This window comes from Trichoderma asperellum, chromosome 2 (genome assembly GCF_020647865.1).
Source record: "Trichoderma asperellum chromosome 2, complete sequence".
Classification (NCBI taxonomy): domain Eukaryota; kingdom Fungi; phylum Ascomycota; class Sordariomycetes; order Hypocreales; family Hypocreaceae; genus Trichoderma; species Trichoderma asperellum.
This window is the reverse complement of record NC_089416.1, coordinates 2372560-2392427: the sequence shown is the minus strand read 5'-3', so window position 1 is coordinate 2392427 and position 19868 is coordinate 2372560. Positions and strand designations below refer to the sequence as shown.

The window sequence follows — 19868 nt, the reverse complement described above, 5'->3', positions numbered from 1 at the left end:
TGTATTATCTTGCTTTCCAGTCGGATATAAAAGCTAATGAACAAGCGTTTGTCCAGAATCAAGGAGCATATAATTCTTGACACACAATGTATTAAAGCCAATAATGACTACTATATGCCTATTCTGTATCTGCAAACCGCATTATTTCTTCATACTCGCCAACCTTTACAATCCTTCCATCCTCAACCCAAGCTACTCTATCTTTCTCTGGCCTCATCCTGCCAGCAACTACACTCAATTTATGAGCCACAATGACAGCTGTATATCCTTCTTGGATAAATTCACTTTCTAATACATCGTAAACGGCTGCTTCAGTCATCGAATCGAGCGATGAAGTGGCCTCGTCCAGAAGGAGGATCGGTTTCGGTGCATCATTTCCAGGATAATCCGGTACTGCTAAGGCATGCTTTCGAATAATGGCACGAGCCATAGCGAGTAGCTGTTGTTGTCCCACAGACAGCACGGGCAATGATGAAAACTCGGCGTTTAGCACGTCTGCTGGTGCACCAGCCCCGCTGCAAAGCAGCGACCAAATGCCAACTTTCTGCAAGGCCGTCTGAAGGACCTCATCGGTAACAGTGGAATCAGGATCCAAGTTGAAGCGTAACGTAGCCTGAGGTATTATGAATGCCTCCTGAGAAATGGTTATGAAACACCGTTTGCGGATAATTGACCTAGGAGTGCGAAGCAAGTCTTGCCCATCCACCCTGATAATCCCATTGCAATCAATTAAGTGCAGCAAAGCGGCAAGAATAGTACTTTTGCCACTATAATCGTCTGTCAACAACGAGTGATGCGATATGGGGATTATTATCTGCTTACCTGCCAGTTCGACCACAAATGACGAGCTTTTGGCCCTCGTAAATATCGAGGTTGACTTTGTGTAAAATTTGATGATCCGAGCTATTCGCATTAGTCTTAAAATTCTCTTAGAGTGTGATACGATGAAGTGTTTAAAATCACCTATAACCCGCGTCAAGATCTGCTATGTAAGCTTCTCCCTTGGTCGGCCACCCGGCATATGTCACAAGATCTTCCTCAGGTAAGTCTTCTCGAGGGGTGTACAATTCCACATTTCTGAGTCGTGCAATTGCACCCAAGGACACCTCCAGGGACGCCCAGTACTCTACCAGTTTTACCAGCGTCGTATTAGTAACCATGATCAAATTGAGAGCTGCACCGATATCTCCACCAGTGGTCGTCCCCTTAAATTTCACAGCGAGAGCAATTAAGCCAATAGCAATTCCGCTGACAATCAAATTAAGCACTAGACTCAGCCATCGCTGGACACACATGAGAGCATAGCGAGGCTGAAGTGACCAGTTAAGCACTTCAAAGCTCTTCTCTTCGGCTGCAGAAGACCAGCCAAAAGACCGTATAGTGACAACGCCCTCTACGGTCTCTAAAAACCATTGGAAGAGAGTCGCTTGGTTTTCAAGTTCCAAGACACGCAGCTGGCGTGATGTCCTGAGATATATCTTCTGTACGAAATAGACAGCAACGATGCAAACAGGGAGAGAAAGGGCTAGTCCTTTCTGAACAATCATAATCACAGCCAGTTGATTTGCCATTTTGAACGTTTCTACAATGATACAAGCAAACATTAGTACTGGCTGGACGCCCAGGGAAGAACTATGAGGCTTCTTACGAACGAACATGGATGACAGAGTCAATGGTAGTTGTCTGTCCACGTAGGAAATATCTTGACTGAATCTGTGATCAAGTTAGACTTTCCCACATTCAATATTAAAAAAGTATCCCGCATTTACCTATTAATTGTAACACCAACATCTGTTGTGGAAAATAACAGCAGCGGAGCGCTTAGAGAGTCAGCACCTTCTACTACATCGATTTGTTTTGTTCACCTTACCCAAAAATAGTCCCAAGGAGAGATCGGTGCAGCACTTCCCCAGATGTCGTAGCTATCAAAAATAATGTGGACCTACAAGTATATGTTGTGAGAACTTTGATGAATTGAATTCGTTCCCGGTAGACGTGTTTGAAGACTTACAGCATCATTCCATTAGTCGTTGTCCAAGCAGTCACAGCTAACAGGACGTAGCCAATCATGTAATACGTTGAATCACTTGGAGAGCCTTCTGTCCAAGATTTGACCCAATACTGAGGGTAGGTAATGGAGAAGGAATAAACCATCGTAAGCCCAAGTAATAGGGCCACGTTCCTGAAGCCAGCAGATTTTAGATAGTACGCTAGTTATTTGATCAGCTCATCTCCTTCCATCACATATATGCTTAAAGCTCACAGTAAAGAGAGAAGTCGCCCGTTTTCCGATAGAGGTCATTCTCTGCCTCAGTACTAGTCTGTGGTATCAATCTAGCAGCTCGTGGAATCGCTTCTGGCCTCTTGTCTGTCTGCGCAAATGTAAATTTGGACAAGTTAGACAAAGTAGTCTTCAGTTCATCCCACGAGCCCCGAGATATAATGCGACCCTTTTCGAGAACCAGAATTTCGTCTGCAATGTGGAAATGTTGCGCTATTGAAATGTTTAGTCCTAAAGCTGTGTTACTTGAGGGATGTGAAGAATTACCAGAGTTTGTGACCAAAAACACAGCCGTATTTCTCTTCTTGAACCAGCCGTTCGGCCCAAGCAAATTGTCTACAACCGCATTCTCCGTATTGCCATCCAATGCGCTAAACGGATCATCTAGCACCACGATATCGTGGAGAGAGTATACTAAGCGCGCCAGTGCCTAATACACATTTTGTCAATTATATCTCCGTTCAACGCAGACACAGTGCTGGTATCTTACTAGTCTCTGCCTTTGTCCACCAGAAAGATTGATTCCACGACTGCCAACAATAGTGCTGTCACCATTAGGAAACGTGCGTAGATCATGGTCAAGGCAACAAGCATGGATGGCAGCTTCATATCTCTCGCCGTCAATAGCCATAGAAAATCCACATATAATTTGCTTGACTGTTCCTGTAGGTAGCCAAGCTTGCTGATCGCAAAAGCCAATCGATGCAAATGTAATTGTAATCTTGCCCTCAGAAGGGGCAATTTCACCTAATATTGCCTTTGCAAGTATCGATTTACCGCTACCAACGGCACCAGAGCAGGCAGTTGTGGAACCTCGGTGAAGTATCAGCTTGATATCCTGCAAAAGGACCTTGTTTGATGATGGTGACTCTATCGTTACTCCATCAATATCAACGGCAGCTTCCGTCACGCCTGTGCTCGGCATATCTGACAGCCGAGAACTGACCTGACGCTTGTCTTTTCGAGATGGTTCAAGTAGGTAAGCTTGTATTCTCTCGAAATTGGCCGAAGTTGCAAACGCTTTAGGCACAATCGTCATAATCATGTTTGCGGGCTCTGTTACGAGTGCTAAAATAGCAACAGTCGTGAAAGCGGTGCTAACATCCATCTGGGAACCTTGTAAGCGAGCCACGAGAGCAAATACCACTAAAGTAAGTGCAGGTGCAAAGATCCCAAGCGCATTTGCTATCTCAGAATCAGTATGCTACCAGAATGAAAAAACTTGGCCGAATCTTACCGCTTGCATTATACACAGCATTCATATAACGGACGCTGTTGGCGCTCTTAATTTCATCTTGCCTGAGATTGTCGACATATTTCGTCATGGCGTCTGATACCCCCAGTGCTTTGACGCTTTTCATAGACATGAGAATTGAACTCAAGGCGGATATCCGCCGCTGGGTAGCCATACTCCAACCCTTTTGTCTGGATCGAATATTCTGCGCCACATAACGGCTGATCTGAGAACAGACTATAGTTATAGCTATTAGAATACCATAGCAGCAAATATATGGTCAGAGTCGGGCCAACTTACAAATAATTATGACAAAGGGAAGCGGAGCAAGCCATTTGATTTCTCGGACCAAAAGTACTACACCGATCACAAGCTCAAAGAACTTTGCCCAGGCCTCATGCAGCATTTTTCCTGCTTCTGCCGCACCATCAATATCTGTGCTCATAATCGTTATTACTTTGCCCGTATCGGAGACGTTTGATTCAATGGTCAGGGCTTTGTTGTAGATTAAGGTCGTAAGGGATCCACGTATCATAAGCTCAAGCTTATTGAGGCGATGGTAGTACATTGAGGCTGAAAACTAGACACGAGAAATTAATTCATGAGTTTCACTTCCAACACCAGTTTGCACTCACAGTCTGGCCCAAGTAGACGACGGCAGCAGCTACAATTAGCCAATATCCTCCATGGTCGCTGTCTCCAATTGTATATCCCTGGACAAAGCGAACGGCCTGTTCGATTAAAATCGGCTGACTAGATGTTAAAATCAGAAGACTTAAGCGTGGAAATATCGCTACTACAAATGGTCCTGTGAGACACTGTAACAAGACTTTTGGCAGCGTCAAGACTGTCTCTGGTTTTGCTATTATGTCACGTCAGAACTGGAGCAAGGATCTGGATATCCGGGCTCCACGAGTCCCCATTGAGAAGTTGAACATACCTCTGCGATCCCAGCATAAGAGAATACCGCGATGCAGATTCTCAGCTTTCATCTTCTTCCCCAGGCCAGGAAGATGGCTGCTGCGCAGTATGCTCCTATTGCCACGACTCAACAGCCCATTCAGCCACCAAAATAAAAGAGAGCTTAACAATCCGGCCGTTTCTTCGGGCGAATCTTGACGATATTTCGGTTTCAAGATGGATGTCTTTTCTTGGCACTCGAGGGCCAGTATCGCAAGTCGAGTCGCGAGCTTGAGGCCTATGCTGCCTTTAGAGCCATTTTGATCATGAAAGAGGCCATCATACGTCAACGCGAAAACGTCCCAAGTACACATTAGCAGCAAGTAGAGCTCATTTAATCTTGAAGGGCGGATGGACCGCTTATGCTCAGTAATCGTCAACCAGACCAAGCCGACTGATGCAGTCAAAGATGCACTACATGACGCGATTCTCAGCCATTCTATATTTCCATCTATCAAATCGTACACCAAATCGTTGAGCAGCAGCAATGGAAGCGCCGAAGCTACAAACTATTAATTTGCACGATAGAGTCAGCGGCGATTTATCACTTGGAAACGCGTCGCGTGGAGAGGATGCGTACGGGTTTAATAACACCGAGCCAATTCGGCTCTACCTTCACTAACTCATAACGCAGAGCCCATAATCGATGGAAGCCAAAAACAATGAACGCAAGCGAAGTTACCAAGGTAAGCGAGTAGAGAAGTTGAATGCTAATATTTAGCTCCATTTTTTAAATTCCGTCCAACAGCACGCGCTCTCTAACTGAGCATCGCACTGATTGTCTTGTTGAAGATCGCGACGATGAGCCGTTTAAGGGAGATCTTTTGGGAGCTCTTTCTTCTTGGGCCCGCTTATGTATATGATAATTCATGTTCCACCATAGACAGAAGTGCAGGCGCACGTCATTTTCGGCATTACGTGCTGCCGTAGGTGAGTCAAAGGATTAAGTCCCTGTCAATACGAGCCAGCGTAATCTGTTAGATGCTCGTTTATGCACAGTCTAAACCCAGTTGATGCTATCGTTCTTTAACTGCTGGTCCGTAGCATTCTGGGGTCAACCACATTCATTGGCTTCGTATATCTAATGAATAGAAGCAGATTTAAACAGGGAAAAAATGGAAAAGGACAAAGTTTTCTTTTATTGACAAGGTCTATACTCTCTATATATAAAAACTTAATACTAATACAAGCTCCAACAAAATAAAACGCTGACGGTTCGGCGCTGGTAATAGCAGCCTTCTTGCATGTTGCATTTATTTCAGTCCAAAGGCCTTCTTTGCCCTTGTGAAGTATGCCAACCGCTCATCTGTGACCGACGTGCCGACACAGGCTGTAATATACTTCTTGAATCCGTCATCGGGGTTCGCCTTTAAGGCGGCTTTAACTGAGGCATCGCAGTGCGTAGAGTAAAACCAGGCGCCACTGGCAAAGTTGAACTCATCGGGCTGAACCAAGGACAGGATGTGATTCAGATCATCGGGGCTCAACCCATCGGTGGTGGTAAATTTAGAAACTTTGCTTTTGACACTGTCGATGCTCTGGGCGTAGAGCAGGTTGAAGTTGGCCATCTGCATGTTGGCAGTGCCTTGGCCAGGGCGGCCAGGAGAGACGTTGTGCTTGAACTTGAAGTCGACGGACTCAAAGGCCATGAGGGAGATGATGGCAGCCATCTCGGCCACGTTGTAGATCTTGTAGTCGGACATGCTCTTGGCAATGAAGGGGGCCGCCTGCTCAGCAGTGCGGCATTCGGTAGTGTCGGCGCAGTTTTCGGCTCCGGGAGCGATTTGCTTGATGATGGGGACAGCAGGAAGCTGGGCCGCCGCGATGGCGGCGAGGCTCAGGACGAGCGAGGCGGCAGTTGAGAAGTGCATCGTGAATGGTTATGAAGAATGTCGATGCGAAGAAGTCTATGATGTAGCTTGGAGTTGTGCAAATATTTCGTTTGCAGGGATATAGATATATATAGGGAGAGACGAGAGAAATTGCAACAAAGAACACCAGGTCCTTTATACAGAAGAGCTGTTCAACTTGGAAAATAAAACAACCACGTTGAGCAAGAAAAAATTGAACAGTAAATGAAGTGAATAGCGTGCGCAAACAATAGAGAGCGCGATCCAGCGCAAGAAAAGAAATGAATGTATAGTTGAACGTGGTAACGAACAATGCCCTGCATTCACACTCGCCACCAGGGACAGATCAAGTCCCTTTTATACAGCTCCCTCAATATCCCACCACGCATAGGATCGTGAATCATGACATGCTCTCCAAGGGGTCCCACGAGCTAGAATCCCGCCTTCAGAATTCCCAAACTTGATTGGGCGACGCTATACCGAGTAGTGCACCCAAGCTTCGGTTGCCCCCTGGCGAACCAAAGCCTCTATCCACGATCAGCGCCCAGATAACTTAAAAACCGCGGCTAAAGATTGGCTCCCTTTCGCTGGCGCAGGGCACCAACAAAGAGAGCAGGGATACGACACCGGCCACCCAATCACTATGCTTCAAGGGCCAAGCACGAGAAAGAGGGGACGTTTCATGAAACAGAAAGAGCTAAGCTGTGAAACCACCAGGAGACGCCGCCAAGAGAGAGAAAAGCGTGCAAAGCATTGCCTGGAACACGACTGTTCGGATGATGCCCAGCATCCGGCCCTGAGGCCTGTTCATCTGGCGCTGGACCAGCCTCAAGCGTGGAATAGACATTTACTATGAGCAGTCTTGGCAGTCGTCCTCAAGTAAGATTTGCTTAATGCGGGATCATTCACATGAACGACGCGATATTGCGTGCATGTTGGACCTACGCGAGAGTGGCCTCCTTGCGCTGTATCACTTCGCCACCCAGCATTGTGTTGCCTAAAACACCATTCCGCCATAGTGTGCATCGTGCAATCTGTGCGCGCTGCTGGGAAGCGTACAACCGCTGCTGCTGAGTTAAAAATAAACTGGTTGAGCACGGCTTACTGCTCTTCCGCCCATGACATGGAAAACTTGGCTCGCTGAGGCACCGTGGTAATAGACCATAGCGCTGCGTATTTGACTTGTAGTTTTACGCAGTTGAAGGGCCAAGAGGCGGTTGATTTTCGACAAAGCCCTAATTCTTTGCTTTTTAAATGACGATCGGCGCGTCTTGAGCGCGTCTTTTCTCGATACGATATTCAACCCACCTCACTCAAGGGGGCAGTAAATGATATACCAGTACAACTCAAATCTACACATAGATGGCCATCTGCCGTGAGCAAATAAAATTAACATGCAGCATTAATATTTAAACACATGCCCATAGAAACACGTAATTTTACATCCGCCGTGATCCGATTATGCATAATAGTGAAAACAAAGATAATTCCTTGACGCATCTAGGGTAGCCTGCCAGGCCAAGAACGCACGACATGACATGCGCCAAAAGAAAAGGGCATACGCCTAGCATTCAGTTATATAGACGAGACAGCTTTGATACGTTATATGGATATACTCTCGCTAATCTATAGGCTTTTACCTAAGTCGACAACTACACGTAGGGAGCTCATACGTGTGTTGCGTAAAACCCAGCCAGCCCTTTAAATCCCCTGCTACGCGAGTTAAAGAGATCATCTTCAGCCATCCAAAGAACATCTTATCCGCGGTGCGATCCCTACCGTTTTAGGTGATTCCACCGGCCAAATTTGGCATCACGAGTCAAATGGGCGGATGGTTTAGTGGTATAATTTTCCCTTAGCATAGCGCAACTTCCGAGTTGCCGCACCCGCCTGGGAAAGGTCCGGGGTTCGATTCCCCGTTCGTCCATTGCAATGCGAGCCATAGGCGCGCAACTTCTTTTTGGTATCATCTCATTTTTTTTTGATACCTCGAATTCGATCGTGTTGTCTACAGAGTATTATATCGTTTATTGAATCATGCATAATGTCACCCTTTTTTTGGTCCCTTTTAAGCATGTATGAAGAATACTGCCGCTGGGGCCAACTAAGCTGCGCGCCGCCAAGTTTCTGAGCTGAATTCGTTCAAATCTATTCAAAACTTTCAAAAGAGAAGGGTGAGTCCGTTTTTGAGCCCTGCCAAATCCCCAATACCCATCCATCATAATATACAAATACTGTTTGTTGTTGTACACAGTCACCCACCCTTTTATAATACATACATCATCATTCCATTTCATTCCATCCTTGTGAACCTTAACCGTCACAAGGCCCCAAAACCTCAGCCGCAGCAGTCATACATGCATGCCTCCATTTACCTCCCTCTCTTCTGATCCAGCATATCCTGGATATCGCCCTTTCCCTTGCCACCCTTGGCTCCAGCACCTCCCTCCGGTGCAAAGCTTGAAGAAACCTCCATCTCGACAGCGCCCTGCTTGCGCAGCTCTTCCAGCCTCCTCTTCTTCTGCAGATCGGCGACCCGCCACTGCTTGAAGTACTTGACCCAGGCGGCAGAGCAGTCGCGCTCAAACTCAGCAGTCTGCTTGGGGCACGCCTTAGCAGCCGCAGAGGCATCCTTGTTCGCATCGAGGATGTTGTTCGCGTCTAGGCACAGAAAATAGGCATCCCGAGCGGCCCAGCAAAGGGCGCGCTCCTCTCGGTTCGGAATGGCGGTGCCGGTGCGGATGGCATCCTGGCGGGTATCTGCGGAAAACGGCCACCAACCCATTTTTATATATATGTAGTTGTAGATTGTATGTGTAGTTGTGTAATTGTTTGATTTTCCTGGCCAAAGAAACCTCCGGCGAAGACTTTATACTGAGACAATTGCTTCCTCTGGCACGTTTTCTTGCTTTGTAATGAGGGGTAGTTGTTATGCCCTTGAGACTTGATGATAGTACCAAGACTGATACCTCAATAAGCCAATTGAGTCATGAAAAAATCAGTGATTTGCCAGCTGTGTGGAATTGAGATTATCTCAAGCCCGTGGACGTAGAGTAGTGACTGGAGACTAAAAGACCCGTCCCAAGCTGCTATGAGCTACCAAAGCCGCAACTAGTGAGCCGCCAGCGGGTAATGACGATGAGAAGACTCGGCAGAATCCTGCGGGCGGTCAGCCGCAGCAGCACCCCATCCAGCTTAGCGCCAAGTTCAACGCCCGAGTCCCCTTTGGCTGTGGTCACCTGGCTGGCGTATCATGTATGTGTTCATCCCCAAGCCATTTCTCGTGCCGTCACCAGCGTCTGCACCAGCACACTCTTTTCTTGCGCCAGGCAGCGCTACTTGCCGAGCATTCGCCTTCGCCGGTTTCCGAACTCGGCATCTCCTTCGACTCGTTAACACGAATCCTCTCAGCATGGATTAGGAGCGCGAGACTCGAAACCAATGTACAGCAGTACTCCGACGCCTCATCCATCCTCCAGCATCTCCAAATAGCTACGCAACGACCCGTCGCCCATTCAAGACACCACAGTTCTCCGTTCTATTTTCAAGCAAAAACAGAATCAAAGAATAAAACAAAAAAAAAAGTTAAAAAACCATGGCCCGCCGACGCAGGCCTCCTCGCGCCGGCGCTCTCACAGAGCTCCAACCTCTCAAAATCGCCGCCCAGATAGCAAGCCTCCAGGCCCTCTATTACCTTGCCGCCCTCGTCCTCATGCTCTTCACTGCCCTCGTCGCCGGCATGTCATTCAACTTCAACCTAATACTCGGATGGGATCGCGTTCGTGGCGATACAACGCAAGGGTGGCTCTTGGCCTTTGTGTGGATTCTCAACGGAGGCTTTTGCATGTGAGTTCACACCCTTCACAACGTCATTTTCGCGCTCCTTTTTGCCAAGTCATGAAAACTAAAGAAGCTAACATCCTTGTTTCATCAACAGGTCTCTCGCCATGGTCATCCTCATCGCGCGCAGTAAACTCGTTCCCGACTTCGCCCTCACAATCCACTTCCTCCACCTCCTCTTCACATGCCTCTACACGCGCTCCCTTCCTCGCCACTCCATGTGGTGGTTCACCATGGTCGCCTCCTCCGCCACCGCCGTCGGCCTGGGCATGTGGGGATGCCGTTACCGCGAGCTGCAACCCGTCTTCTTCCTCGGTGGCAGGATCCTCGGGTCCGGCACGGCCGGCCCTACGACGAATAGGAGCACGGGAGCCATGGGCGATGCGCTGCCTCCCGACGTGGAAGACGGGATGGGCGAATCGAGTATGGCGGGAGAATACGAAATGGGCCAGATAAAGCCCTCGACATAGAGCAAAATCAAGGCCGGGAAACAATAATAGACGGAATATTTTTAGTCAAAGATCGGCATTAAAATTGGGATGTATACTAATAATCTATAAAAAAGCGTGCATTATTCGGCGTTTATTTTGGGATATAATCAGGAGAGTGCTACATAGACAGTCGCTGTTCTCTGGGAAAGGGATAAATGGCACCACGTTGACCTTGAAATAGAAAAAGAAGAGAGAAAATGGAAATCAAAGATCAGTAATGTATCTATATCCCACATTATACGGGCGAACCAGATTTCTAGCAGAGATTTCATGCTGTATCCAACTACAAAGCGCATTGGATCGCTACGATAGTGCAACTCGGACGGACTACATTAACGACACCCTCCTTGTGCAAAACAAAGGCAAAAGAAAGAAGTTTTGCGTCGCGATATACCCAAGCTCATGTAAAATATAAGAAATAAAAATAAGAGAAACGCCTCCCATATATACTATACAGCGGACTCCATTTCTTTTCCCCCCGTCTCATACTCCTCTAATATGGTCATTTCCTTCCTTCTGGTATCATCTTTGGCTAAACTCCCTCTGTCAACCCTTCAAGTTCATTACTGCGTATATATTCGCTAACGAAGCAACCGTATATATCCGCATCAATTTATCTTCCCTCTCAAAGCATCCACCTCTCTTTGTAGCGATTCAAGGTCAGCGAGTATGTCCACGCTTTGGCCCAGGTATTGCTCATTGAGGTCGCTAAAATCATCTGCAGATGTTCTTGGTTTTCTGGCCGAATCTAGGCTTGTTCGTCCAGACCGCCCACCTGTGCTGCTTTGACTCCTTGAAGGGGGCGGTGGAGGGGCCACGGTATCTCGTGGTTTAATTTCGGTCATGGCTCTCCGTTGAGAGGACTCTAGGCCGTATAAACTCTGAGGGCGGCGAGTAGATGGATTGCGCGTGGGTGGTGGTGGAGGCGCCATGGGCCTTGCTGAGTCGAGGGAGGTTCTTGGTGGATCAAATTCGGGGGCATATATGTGTGTAGAAGATTGCGGTGTGCCTGCATAGCTTGGAGGCCTCGAGCTCGAAGTTGTTCTCCGGGGTGGCGGAGGCGCTGGCGCATTGGTGCTCTGGCGGACACTGCCGGACCTGGACAGAACCGAGTCCATCGACGTGCGTGGAGGCGGTTCATTCTCTTGAGAATCCAGGGCGTTTGTTTTCACCTCGATCCGAGGCTGTCGTCTGGGTGGAGGGACCGGTACAGCCTTTTTGGCAGTGTTTGGAGGGGTTGTAGAAGCATCCATTTGATCGGGGCTGGATGTAAACTCGGCAGGGTGACTATCAAATTTCACAGGTAGATCCTCTATCGAAGAGTTGCTGCTTGCCGAGCTCTCTCGAGACAGCACAGGCCGAGACGGTTCCTTGTGTTGCGCAACCGGCTCAGCTAGCTTTTCTACGGGGCTGCTGATAGTACTCTCAGAGCTGGTGACATTCTGCTCGGACTTGATCACCTTTCCGTGTCTGGAGCTTGGAGGCGGTGGAGGAGCTTTCTTCTCCTTGTTGGTTCGTGCTGCAGCTGGAGCATCCTGTGTAGGCTTTGGACGATCGATCCGATCGTGGTCGGATGGAGAGTCCGTTGGAGATGTGGAGTTGAGCGGGCTCGCATCGCCCGTCATAAGCAATCGCTTGAATGAATCGACGTTCAAGGACCGCCTTGCAGACTGGGCCGCCCTCAGCGCCTCGCCCTCCTCCCGCAGATCTTCCTTCAGGTCCTTAGAATTGCCAGCGTCTTGCGCCTTCTTCTTGCTGAAGGGATTGACCACGGTCTGCACCGGCCTCTGCGTCTGCGTCTCCATCAGCGGTTGCCGTGCCTGCGGAAGAGCCGGCTGAGGGGGTGGGGTAGCGGATGCATCCTCCCAGCTGTTCTCGTCGACCACAGCGTTGCTGAAGGGATCTTGATCTTGTGCATATGATTGTGCTTGTACGGCAGGGTTGAAGTAGCTGGCCGTCAACTCTGGCGAGTCGGGCGACCGCGGAGGCGGTGACAGCACGCGGACCTTTTTCACCACCTTGGCTTTCTGGGAGGGTGATTGCGCGGCCGCAGGAGGCACATTTTCGTCGCGGAAGCTCGTCTTGGGAGGCGGAAACAGCTGGACGGAGCTTATAGAATCGATTGCCGGATAGCGACTCTCTGCATGCTGCGTCGCAGGCTTGCGGAAGGGATTCGATGACGACGCCATCGTGACGGGCGTGGCTAGTTAGTGGATATGTCCGAGCTATTATACGGCGCTGTATTGCTTAAGTAGATTCCTCTATTTCCCATGGGTCATGACAGAAAGAGACAGCAGTCGTCCGCCATCTTCCAGCGTCAAACGATAGAATGGAGAAAAAACCGGTGATGGCACTCTGCTCCGTTGTCGACAGGATATATGAAACCTTGTCTAGCTTAACAATCGGGAGTGTGGCCAGGGAACGAGGTGCAAGTGAGTCCGTCCGGAAGAATCGGTTCCTCCAGAAGGGGGAGAGCTACAGGAAGGTACGTAAACGGTCGTGCGTCAGTGACATGTGTCTGGCTGAGGGGAGCGCCCACTCCGAGTTAAGCATATACCTGGCCGCGCTACTGACGGTGGCGGCGCATGGCTGGCAAATGCACAGCAGCCGCAGGTATCTGTCCATCGCAGCCCTGTACATGGCCCGGTGTCTCGCACGGGCCCGCCAGCTGTTCTGGCCAGGTACCGCCTGTTCCTGATCCGGTCGGCCATGACGGGATGCGCTGACGAGATTCGCTGACGGCGAGGCTACGTCCGGTGACCTTGGCATGAATAAGTGCCAATAAAAATGAACCGGGGAGGGGGGGCGCCGAAGAGGGGACAAGACGGACGTCTTAGTAAGGACCTGACGACTTACAAGAAAAAAGACACAAAAAGAAAAGACAAAAGTTTAAACAATACCTAAAGAGGGGGCCCAACCAGCCATGGAGGACGGAGGAGTTGCTACCAAGAACTGCCACCTACCTACTAGTAATGTACATGCTACGATTTGGGTACTGGCCGTACCCTGGAGCTTCTTTGCATTCATGTTGGCCTGGGTTGACGTGGCAGCGAGCCGCAGGAACAAAACATGCAGCTACAGGGTACTTGTACAGATGCTTCGCGCTACTGACACTGATACTACCTCGCACACCCGTATATAGATAGCGCTGCGCTGGAGAGCCGGGGGGCTCCAAGTCGGTGACGATGGCGGATGGTGTGCTGCAAACAAGCAGAGCAAATGCAAGCAAGTACATGTACCTATTTGGCTTGACTGCCCCCCGAAAACCCTCGACGATGAGAAATGTGCGCTGGAGCAGGCATCAACGTCATGGTGACCAACCAGACGAGGCTGAGCGACATCCACGGCATGGGGTAGCGCCAAACTGTAGCGGAACTGGGCCGAGGCATTGTTGAAACATGCCATTTCCTACCTATGAGCTGATGTCCTTCTCCTTTTTGTTTTTTGTCTCTCAAAACTGTAAATTGAAATTCGCGGTAATAGATGAAGATGGGGCAGCGTCTCATACTATCTTGAGATGGTAATGAGAATGCATGGTCCAATATTGCTTATAGACGATAGATTCGGCAATACCCATGCCGTAAACAGAGGAGGAGCCTCTGCGCTGAATTATGTCTTACACGCATCTCACCATTAAATCTTACCTTACGGCGGTAGTGAGAGTCTCAATTTATGTGCCCCATACCTCGCTACGCGTGTAGCCTGCTTGATTAAGTCCTAAGTCTCAATAATAAAGCTAGGGGAAGAAAGAAAAAAAAAAAAAAAAAAAATTAGAATTTCGCTCAATTACGTATTTATCTGGAGGCTTGGAAAAATACCTACACCTAAAACACAGTTTATTCGCCATCTCTAGGCTGTAAAAAAAGAAACAAAATTAAAAATGAAGCCCCCATTTCTCAAATATTACTATAAATTTTGATTTTTTCTAGGATTATAATTATATACGCCAGGTAATATACTCTCAAAATAAGTCGAGGAAAAAAGTTTGTAGAGTCGCGCGCATCAACTCCTCAGACGTTGCTCCGTTGTTCCTCTTTTCTTTCAAATAAACCCATAAACCTCCCCACCGATGAAAATTGAAATCGCGCCAAGAGAAGGTAAAAAAAAAAAAAAAAAAAAAAATTCACAGGCAGAGAAAAAGAGAGAGAGAAAAAAAGGGTAGGCGAAAATAGTAATGTGGAAAAAAAATAGTAAATAGTATAAATGATCCGCCCCCCCACTGGGAGGCTCATTCCAGGAAAGTCACATATATAGTGCGATAATGCCAGGCCCAGCGCGTCTGAGATTGCGCGTATCAAAACAAACATCATTCCTGCGCACCGCCAAAAACAGCAATCAATCAATCCCGAGCCAACCCAGGCTCTCCTTTGCCCGACCCGTAGTAATAAATTGCAAGCCCCAAAAACGCCGTGCCACATTCATCAAGGATACAAGAAAGTAAAATAAAGGCCGCTTTTGCTTCACGCGAAGGATAGGTTACATTTACGCCTTCACAGCAGCAGCCGCGGGAGCGGCGGCGGCCTTCTCCTTCTTGGGAGCGGCGGCCTTCTTTGGTGCAGCCTTCTTGGTGGCGGCAGCGGGCTTCTGGGCCTTGGCAACACGGCCGGACTTTGTCTTGGTCAGAACGGTTTCAGGCTTCTCGGGCTGAAGGGGGGTTTGGGAGTTAGAATAGGGACAAAGATGAATGTGAATCTATGAACATACCTTGGTGGCAGTCTCCTTGGCCTTCTTGGGAGCAGCAGCTTTCTTGGGAGCGGCAGCCTTCTTAGTGGTAGTGCTCTCCTTCTTTTCCTTCTTCTCCTTCTTCTCGCCCTCCTTGGCCTTCTTGGGGGCGGCAGCCTTCTTGGTGGTAGTGGCCTTCTTAGCAGAGGCGTCCTTCTCCTTCTTGGGAGCAACAGCCTTCTTAGCCTCGGGCTTCTTCTTGGCCAGCTTGGTACCTCCAGAGGGACCCTTGGGCTGGGCGAAGAAACCCTTCTCAACACCGGCCTTGAGGGCCTTGTTGAAGAGAGAATCGAACATGTTGTCCGAAACGTTCAAAGTGTTGTTGGCCTTGACATACTTCTTCAGAGACTGACGGCTGTGGCAACATGTTAGTTACTTTTGTCTCTGTACACTGCCCCGAATTGCTTTGCTAGGACAGTTGGGGGAAAATAAGAGTCATTGGGATTCCTTACCTAGAACCATTGCGATCCTTGAGCTGTTTGAGTGCGAAAAAGAGCGGGTTAGTTTTTTATTCTTCACCAATCGTTTGCGGTGAATCCCAATAAGCCAATCGACGTGAAATACTACGCGACGACTGAATGAGGTGATGTGATGTGACAAGATGAAATCAAAGGAAATGAAAAGGGCACAGCAAAGCGGCTACAAGACAGCTTGCCCAGTGAGACGAGAAGGGGGAGGGAGGGAGAAGATAAGGCGCAGACAACAGCGCTTGTGCAACAGAGGGCTGTGCCAACGTACATTAACAATGGCATCGGTAATCATGTCCTGCAGTCCTCGCATTAGCCTCGCGCGCGCACAAAAGTGGTAAAGAAACAGGTGATGCCGGCATGCGGCCGACGGCTACGAACCTGGTAGCTGGCGTGAGTAGAGCCAGACTTGGCCTTGGGGGCAGCAGCGCCTTCGGACTTCTTGGGAGGCATGGCGATGGATGGATGGATGGTGTGGATGTACGGGCGAACGTGTTCGACTGTGATTGAGAGACGCGACTGGAGATTGCGAGCGATGAAGGTCGAGGAGCAGAGACAGCGGGAACCGACAACTCGTCGGGCGCGTGGGAGGGCGATGGGGCTTGTTTATATACGGGGCGGGGGCAGCGCCGCAATCAGTAGGTCCTGAGCTCTGCGCTGCTAGCTTCGCAGCTCTGGGCGGGCAGCTGGTCCCCTGTCTGCCACAAAGCCACGGCAGCATGTACCTCCAGGCCGCTAGAGCTCTGGTGGAGCCCCCGCCAGCGGGCCAGTGGCCAGACCCTCGTCGTCACCGTCACCCACACCTACAGCGCTGGCCTTTGTTTGGCCGCGATCCCGGCGGCACACCTGCGTTGCTGCTTCGAGGCCGCCTTCTAGCGCAAGTACCGGTACAAGCCAAGCGTGGCAGCGCCCCTCTTCTCCCCGGCCGGGAAGCGATCCTGCGCAAGCCAAATCTTAGCACTTTGGATGGCTTTTCTGACCATCTGCGGTGCCAGCCATCCATCCATGTACACATCGCATCGAGCAGCTTGGCACGCCCACCACCCACCACCACGTCGCTCTCTTTCTCTCTCGCGCGCTCTCTGCCGTTACTCTATTGTGTCTAACTAATACCCTGCCGGCGTCCTTTTTATGGTGCCAGCACAGCGTCCAAGCTAATTTTTCTTTTACCAGCACCATGGTGTGAAAGAAAAGAAACTTTCCACTTCTTTTGCGCTGGAGAAAGAGCTCCATTATCCCAACTCCAAACTCTCTGATCCGGCTTGCTCAGCTTCGACCGGTGTACGATGAGAAGATTTATTCCCGTCCTTGTCCGGCCACACCACAAAGGAGCAAGGACAAGCATAGCGATGCTGCTCAAAGAAGAAACAAAGCGAGGAAATGGAGGGGGGACAACTATTTCGGAAAACAGAAAGGGAAAAAAAGGGAAAAAAAAAAAAAGGGCTGCCCAAAGCAATGGCCCGCATTGTCGTCCTCCGGTACCTTGCGGTTCGGATGTACCGGTACAAAGTCCCTACCTCTGGCGCGCCCCACAAGTCTTGTTATGCTTCCAAAGTAAAAATCGACGCCAGTTCGGCTGCGAAAATAATCCCTTGCCTCGTGACCAATTTTCTGATTGGCCAGCGCCAACATCACCTCGTCCGCCGTGTACCTCGACCTCTGATCTGAGGCTCGACCGCTCCCCCCAAACCTCGACGTTGCCAGAATTCCTGTCCCTCTCTTCTCTTTGTTTTTCTGCTCGCATTTTTTGCCTGCGACCCTCCTTTGCCTTGTCCAGTGAGTCATTTTTAGAACTGGTCTTTCATCTGCCGCGCTCTTTGACGTCAGGAATCCCAGATGCGGCCGTAGTATTGTATGTTGTAAGCGCTGCGTTTTGGCGGCGGGTCATCGCCAGAGACGTGGTTTGCGTTTGATGGTCCAAGGTGTCGCTCGCCCTATGGTCGTTGTCGCATTCTGAATTGCGCGACGGCACCCCCCGTTCGCGACCCCGTGAATGGCTGATTGTGAATGCTTGTTTCTTGGGCTTTTCGCCAGTGCTATTTTTATTCCGACTCCTGCTCGTCTTGGTGCCTCTTTTGCCGTTGATAGTCAAAGTCACTTTTTTGACCGTGTGTCGCGCCGGTCGCTGACGATGCACCCGTGAAGCTATCCAGAGATCGCCGTCGCAACACTTTTTCGCCACACAGCCTCACAACAGCCCTTTTAATTTTGTCTTTTTTGCTTCTAGCATAAACTTGGGTAAACTGTGAATTGATTTCATCTTTTTGTATAGCTCTGGCCTACTTGTGCGGTGAGTTACTGCGATTCCAAAACTGCCCGCGGCCGGAGTGGCGGATGGTCATGCGACCGAAGGTTCAGTCACCATCTCACATTTGCCACTCTCGAGATCATATCTCCAACTATTCTTTTGCCATGATGCGTTTGTTCATTTCCGCTGGGCCATGGCAGCTCTTCCGCTCTATTTCATCCCTCCCGAGTTTCAAATTACGTCCTGCTACACTCTTGCGCCGCGGCTTCGTAGCTCCGGATTGTTGCACCATGTCATGTCATCCTTTCCAGGGTCCAATGACCACCCAGCAGCCTATATGGCCGCATAGCGACGCATAACAACACCAGCATGCATATTTTATTGCGGCATCGAACATTTCATTGCTTTAAATGAGACGACTTCCTTTTTTCCTCGTTCAAATGGCTGTTTTATACCTTGTTTTGCGACAGTATCTGGCACCTGGCGCGACGCCGTCATCACCTCTGCGATCCCCGCACTTCCACTCTGCCACAACACGTAGCCCAACCACTTTCACCAGCTGTGCCCAACCTAGACAGACAGCTTCTTCGGATTTCATCTATTTGAATCAATCACTTTTCAAATTGCGGGAGTGCTAGGCATTGATGCAGACTCCTGCTTGACTTGTTAACGTCTTATACGCTGCTGTCCGCCAATAACACGCCCGGTTGCTCCACGGCTCCCGCAGCGGGAGGACCAAACAATTCATCTTGCAGGAGTAGACAGTTAACCAATTGCCAGTACTCGGTCGGATAGGGACACCTGTCTCTTCCATGTATGCGACCTATCGGGAAGGGCCTGGTGCAGGGCCTGCTGTCGAATGATGGCTCACATATGCCTCACAGATGCCTGAATCATGTCCTGCTTGGTGACTGTGGCGCTCCGTGGACGAAGCAAGGCACACCAATCCGGTCACCAGGGCACCTGCAAATTTATAATTGATAGTGCTTTTAGTGCTGCTATCAATTCCAAATTGCCCCGAAAAAAAAGAGACAGAGAGAGAGAAAAAAAATTACATCGGAAAAAACAGAGTTCTGCGAATCCAAAAGCGCGTCTGTATGTGCTTATCATGCAATATAACCCAACCTGCAGCGGATTGGCCCAACGTCCTGCTATATACATGTCCACGCACGTGTATTCTTAAATTAGCCATTGGACAGTCGCTTAGCCGTCAGTGAAAAGCATATAATGGTCCATGGAAGAAAAAAAGCTTTTCCACGAAACCTTCCGCCGCTGCTAGGGGCCGCATACCTCATGCGTTTTTCAAGCCCGACCCTTCGCTTTTTTGTATATATGACCCTCTCCCTAGACCGTCTCCATCTTTCGACTTACACAGAGTGGCTAGACTAGCGGTTCATAGAGAGAGACCCGATACAGCGATCGATGCTCTGTACATGCATGTGGGGCAAAGCCCCTTGCCGCGATAGGCACCGATAAGCCACTGATAGCTCAGAGGCCGGCTAAGCCAATCAAGGACAAGCGGCAACGAGGTTCTGAAGCCACGATTGTAGAAAGTCGCGAAAAGGCCACCGAGGCAAGGAACAGCTTCATTAGACCGTGAGGGCGCTTTCCAGCTTCACGACCTTTTGCGAGCCGGCCTTGTGGATGAGGATCATGGAAGCGTTCCTGAGCTTGTCTACAAGTCACTGACCTATTTTACTTTGCTTTGTTGGTTCTGCCTCTTCTGCGCTTGTCTCGCAACAGACCCCTCGTTTTGCCAGCTTTTTGTAGGCGCA

At 49.4% G+C, this 19868-nt stretch overlaps 7 protein-coding genes and 1 non-coding gene across 9 annotated transcripts; 3 read left to right on the top strand and 5 right to left on the bottom strand.

Moving 5' to 3' along the window:
* Nucleotides 1-80: 80 nt before the first annotated feature.
* TrAFT101_003104 (uncharacterized protein) lies at nucleotides 81-5241 on the bottom strand. Its single transcript, XM_024902359.2, has 15 exons — nucleotides 5056-5241; nucleotides 4456-4984; nucleotides 4151-4377; nucleotides 3816-4095; nucleotides 3519-3752; nucleotides 2772-3466; nucleotides 2549-2711; nucleotides 2264-2494; nucleotides 2012-2210; nucleotides 1871-1942; nucleotides 1770-1820; nucleotides 1649-1713; nucleotides 964-1582; nucleotides 823-903; nucleotides 81-767 (listed from the first exon to the last, which is right to left on the bottom strand). The coding sequence occupies exons 1-15, from the start codon at nucleotides 5200-5202 to the stop codon at nucleotides 119-121; spliced, it is 4242 nt and encodes a 1413-aa protein (XP_024764230.1). The 5' UTR covers nucleotides 5203-5241; the 3' UTR covers nucleotides 81-118.
* A 487-nt stretch (nucleotides 5242-5728) lies between these two features.
* Nucleotides 5729-6346, bottom strand: TrAFT101_003103 (uncharacterized protein; the record flags this gene model as incomplete). The annotated part of the gene is made up of 1 exon (XM_024906157.1): nucleotides 5729-6346. One exon carries the CDS (start codon nucleotides 6344-6346, stop codon nucleotides 5729-5731), a length of 618 nt encoding a protein of 205 aa, XP_024764229.1.
* Nucleotides 6347-8150: 1804 nt separating this feature from the next.
* Nucleotides 8151-8252, top strand: TrAFT101_003102. The gene has a single exon. It is a non-coding gene; the product is annotated as a tRNA-Ala (tRNA).
* A 444-nt stretch (nucleotides 8253-8696) lies between these two features.
* Nucleotides 8697-9110, bottom strand: TrAFT101_003101 (uncharacterized protein; the record flags this gene model as incomplete). Its single annotated transcript, XM_024907657.2, has 1 exon — nucleotides 8697-9110. The coding sequence occupies one exon, from the start codon at nucleotides 9108-9110 to the stop codon at nucleotides 8697-8699; it is 414 nt and encodes a 137-aa protein (XP_024764228.1).
* An 810-nt stretch (nucleotides 9111-9920) lies between these two features.
* On the top strand, nucleotides 9921-10635 carry TrAFT101_003100 (uncharacterized protein; the record flags this gene model as incomplete). The annotated part of the gene is made up of 2 exons (XM_024899292.1): nucleotides 9921-10171; nucleotides 10263-10635. 2 exons carry the CDS (start codon nucleotides 9921-9923, stop codon nucleotides 10633-10635), a joined length of 624 nt encoding a protein of 207 aa, XP_024764227.1.
* Nucleotides 10597-13098, bottom strand: TrAFT101_003099 (uncharacterized protein). Its single transcript, XM_024909537.2, has one exon. The coding sequence runs from the start codon at nucleotides 12843-12845 to the stop codon at nucleotides 11265-11267; it is 1581 nt and encodes a 526-aa protein (XP_024764226.1). The 5' UTR covers nucleotides 12846-13098; the 3' UTR covers nucleotides 10597-11264.
* A 1407-nt stretch (nucleotides 13099-14505) lies between these two features.
* On the bottom strand, nucleotides 14506-16404 carry TrAFT101_003098 (uncharacterized protein). Of its 2 annotated transcripts, none has more exons than XM_024910921.2 (5): nucleotides 16227-16404; nucleotides 16117-16143; nucleotides 15831-15853; nucleotides 15361-15733; nucleotides 14506-15300 (listed from the first exon to the last, which is right to left on the bottom strand). In XM_024910921.2, the coding sequence occupies exons 1-5, from the start codon at nucleotides 16296-16298 to the stop codon at nucleotides 15139-15141; spliced, it is 657 nt and encodes a 218-aa protein (XP_024764225.1). In that variant the 5' UTR covers nucleotides 16299-16404; the 3' UTR covers nucleotides 14506-15138. The 2 variants fall into 2 exon arrangements, with proteins under 2 accessions (XP_024764225.1, XP_065982888.1); XM_066126781.1 differs by having other exon boundaries at nucleotides 14506-15264.
* A 160-nt stretch (nucleotides 16405-16564) lies between these two features.
* TrAFT101_003097 (uncharacterized protein) lies at nucleotides 16565-19492 on the top strand (the record flags this gene model as incomplete). The annotated part of the gene is made up of 2 exons (XM_066126780.1): nucleotides 16565-16852; nucleotides 19478-19492. The coding sequence occupies 2 exons, from the start codon at nucleotides 16565-16567 to the stop codon at nucleotides 19490-19492; spliced, it is 303 nt and encodes a 100-aa protein (XP_065982887.1).
* Nucleotides 19493-19868: the final 376 nt, after the last annotated feature.

What these genes read in the sequence shown, in the direction of transcription:
- TrAFT101_003104 (XM_024902359.2), bottom strand. Translation starts at nt 5,202, where the DNA reads ATGGAGCTAAATATTAGCATTCAACTTCTCTACTCGCTTACCTTGGTA. An exon ending in GGCTCGGTGTTATTAAACCC is followed by an intron (nt 4,985 to 5,055) that starts GTACGCATCCTC and finishes GCAAATTAATAG; the next exon opens with TTTGTAGCTTCGGCGCTTCC. An exon ending in TCCCTTTGTCATAATTATTT is followed by an intron (nt 3,753 to 3,815) that starts GTAAGTTGGCCC and finishes CTATAACTATAG; the next exon opens with TCTGTTCTCAGATCAGCCGT.
- TrAFT101_003099 (XM_024909537.2), bottom strand. Translation starts at nt 12,845, where the DNA reads ATGGCGTCGTCATCGAATCCCTTCCGCAAGCCTGCGACGCAGCATGCA.
- TrAFT101_003098 (XM_024910921.2), bottom strand. Translation starts at nt 16,298, where the DNA reads ATGCCTCCCAAGAAGTCCGAAGGCGCTGCTGCCCCCAAGGCCAAGTCT. An exon ending in TTACCGATGCCATTGTTAAT is followed by an intron (nt 15,854 to 16,116) that starts GTACGTTGGCAC and finishes GCACTCAAACAG; the next exon opens with CTCAAGGATCGCAATGGTTC. An exon ending in CCAAGGAGACTGCCACCAAG is followed by an intron (nt 15,301 to 15,360) that starts GTATGTTCATAG and finishes ACCCCCCTTCAG; the next exon opens with CCCGAGAAGCCTGAAACCGT.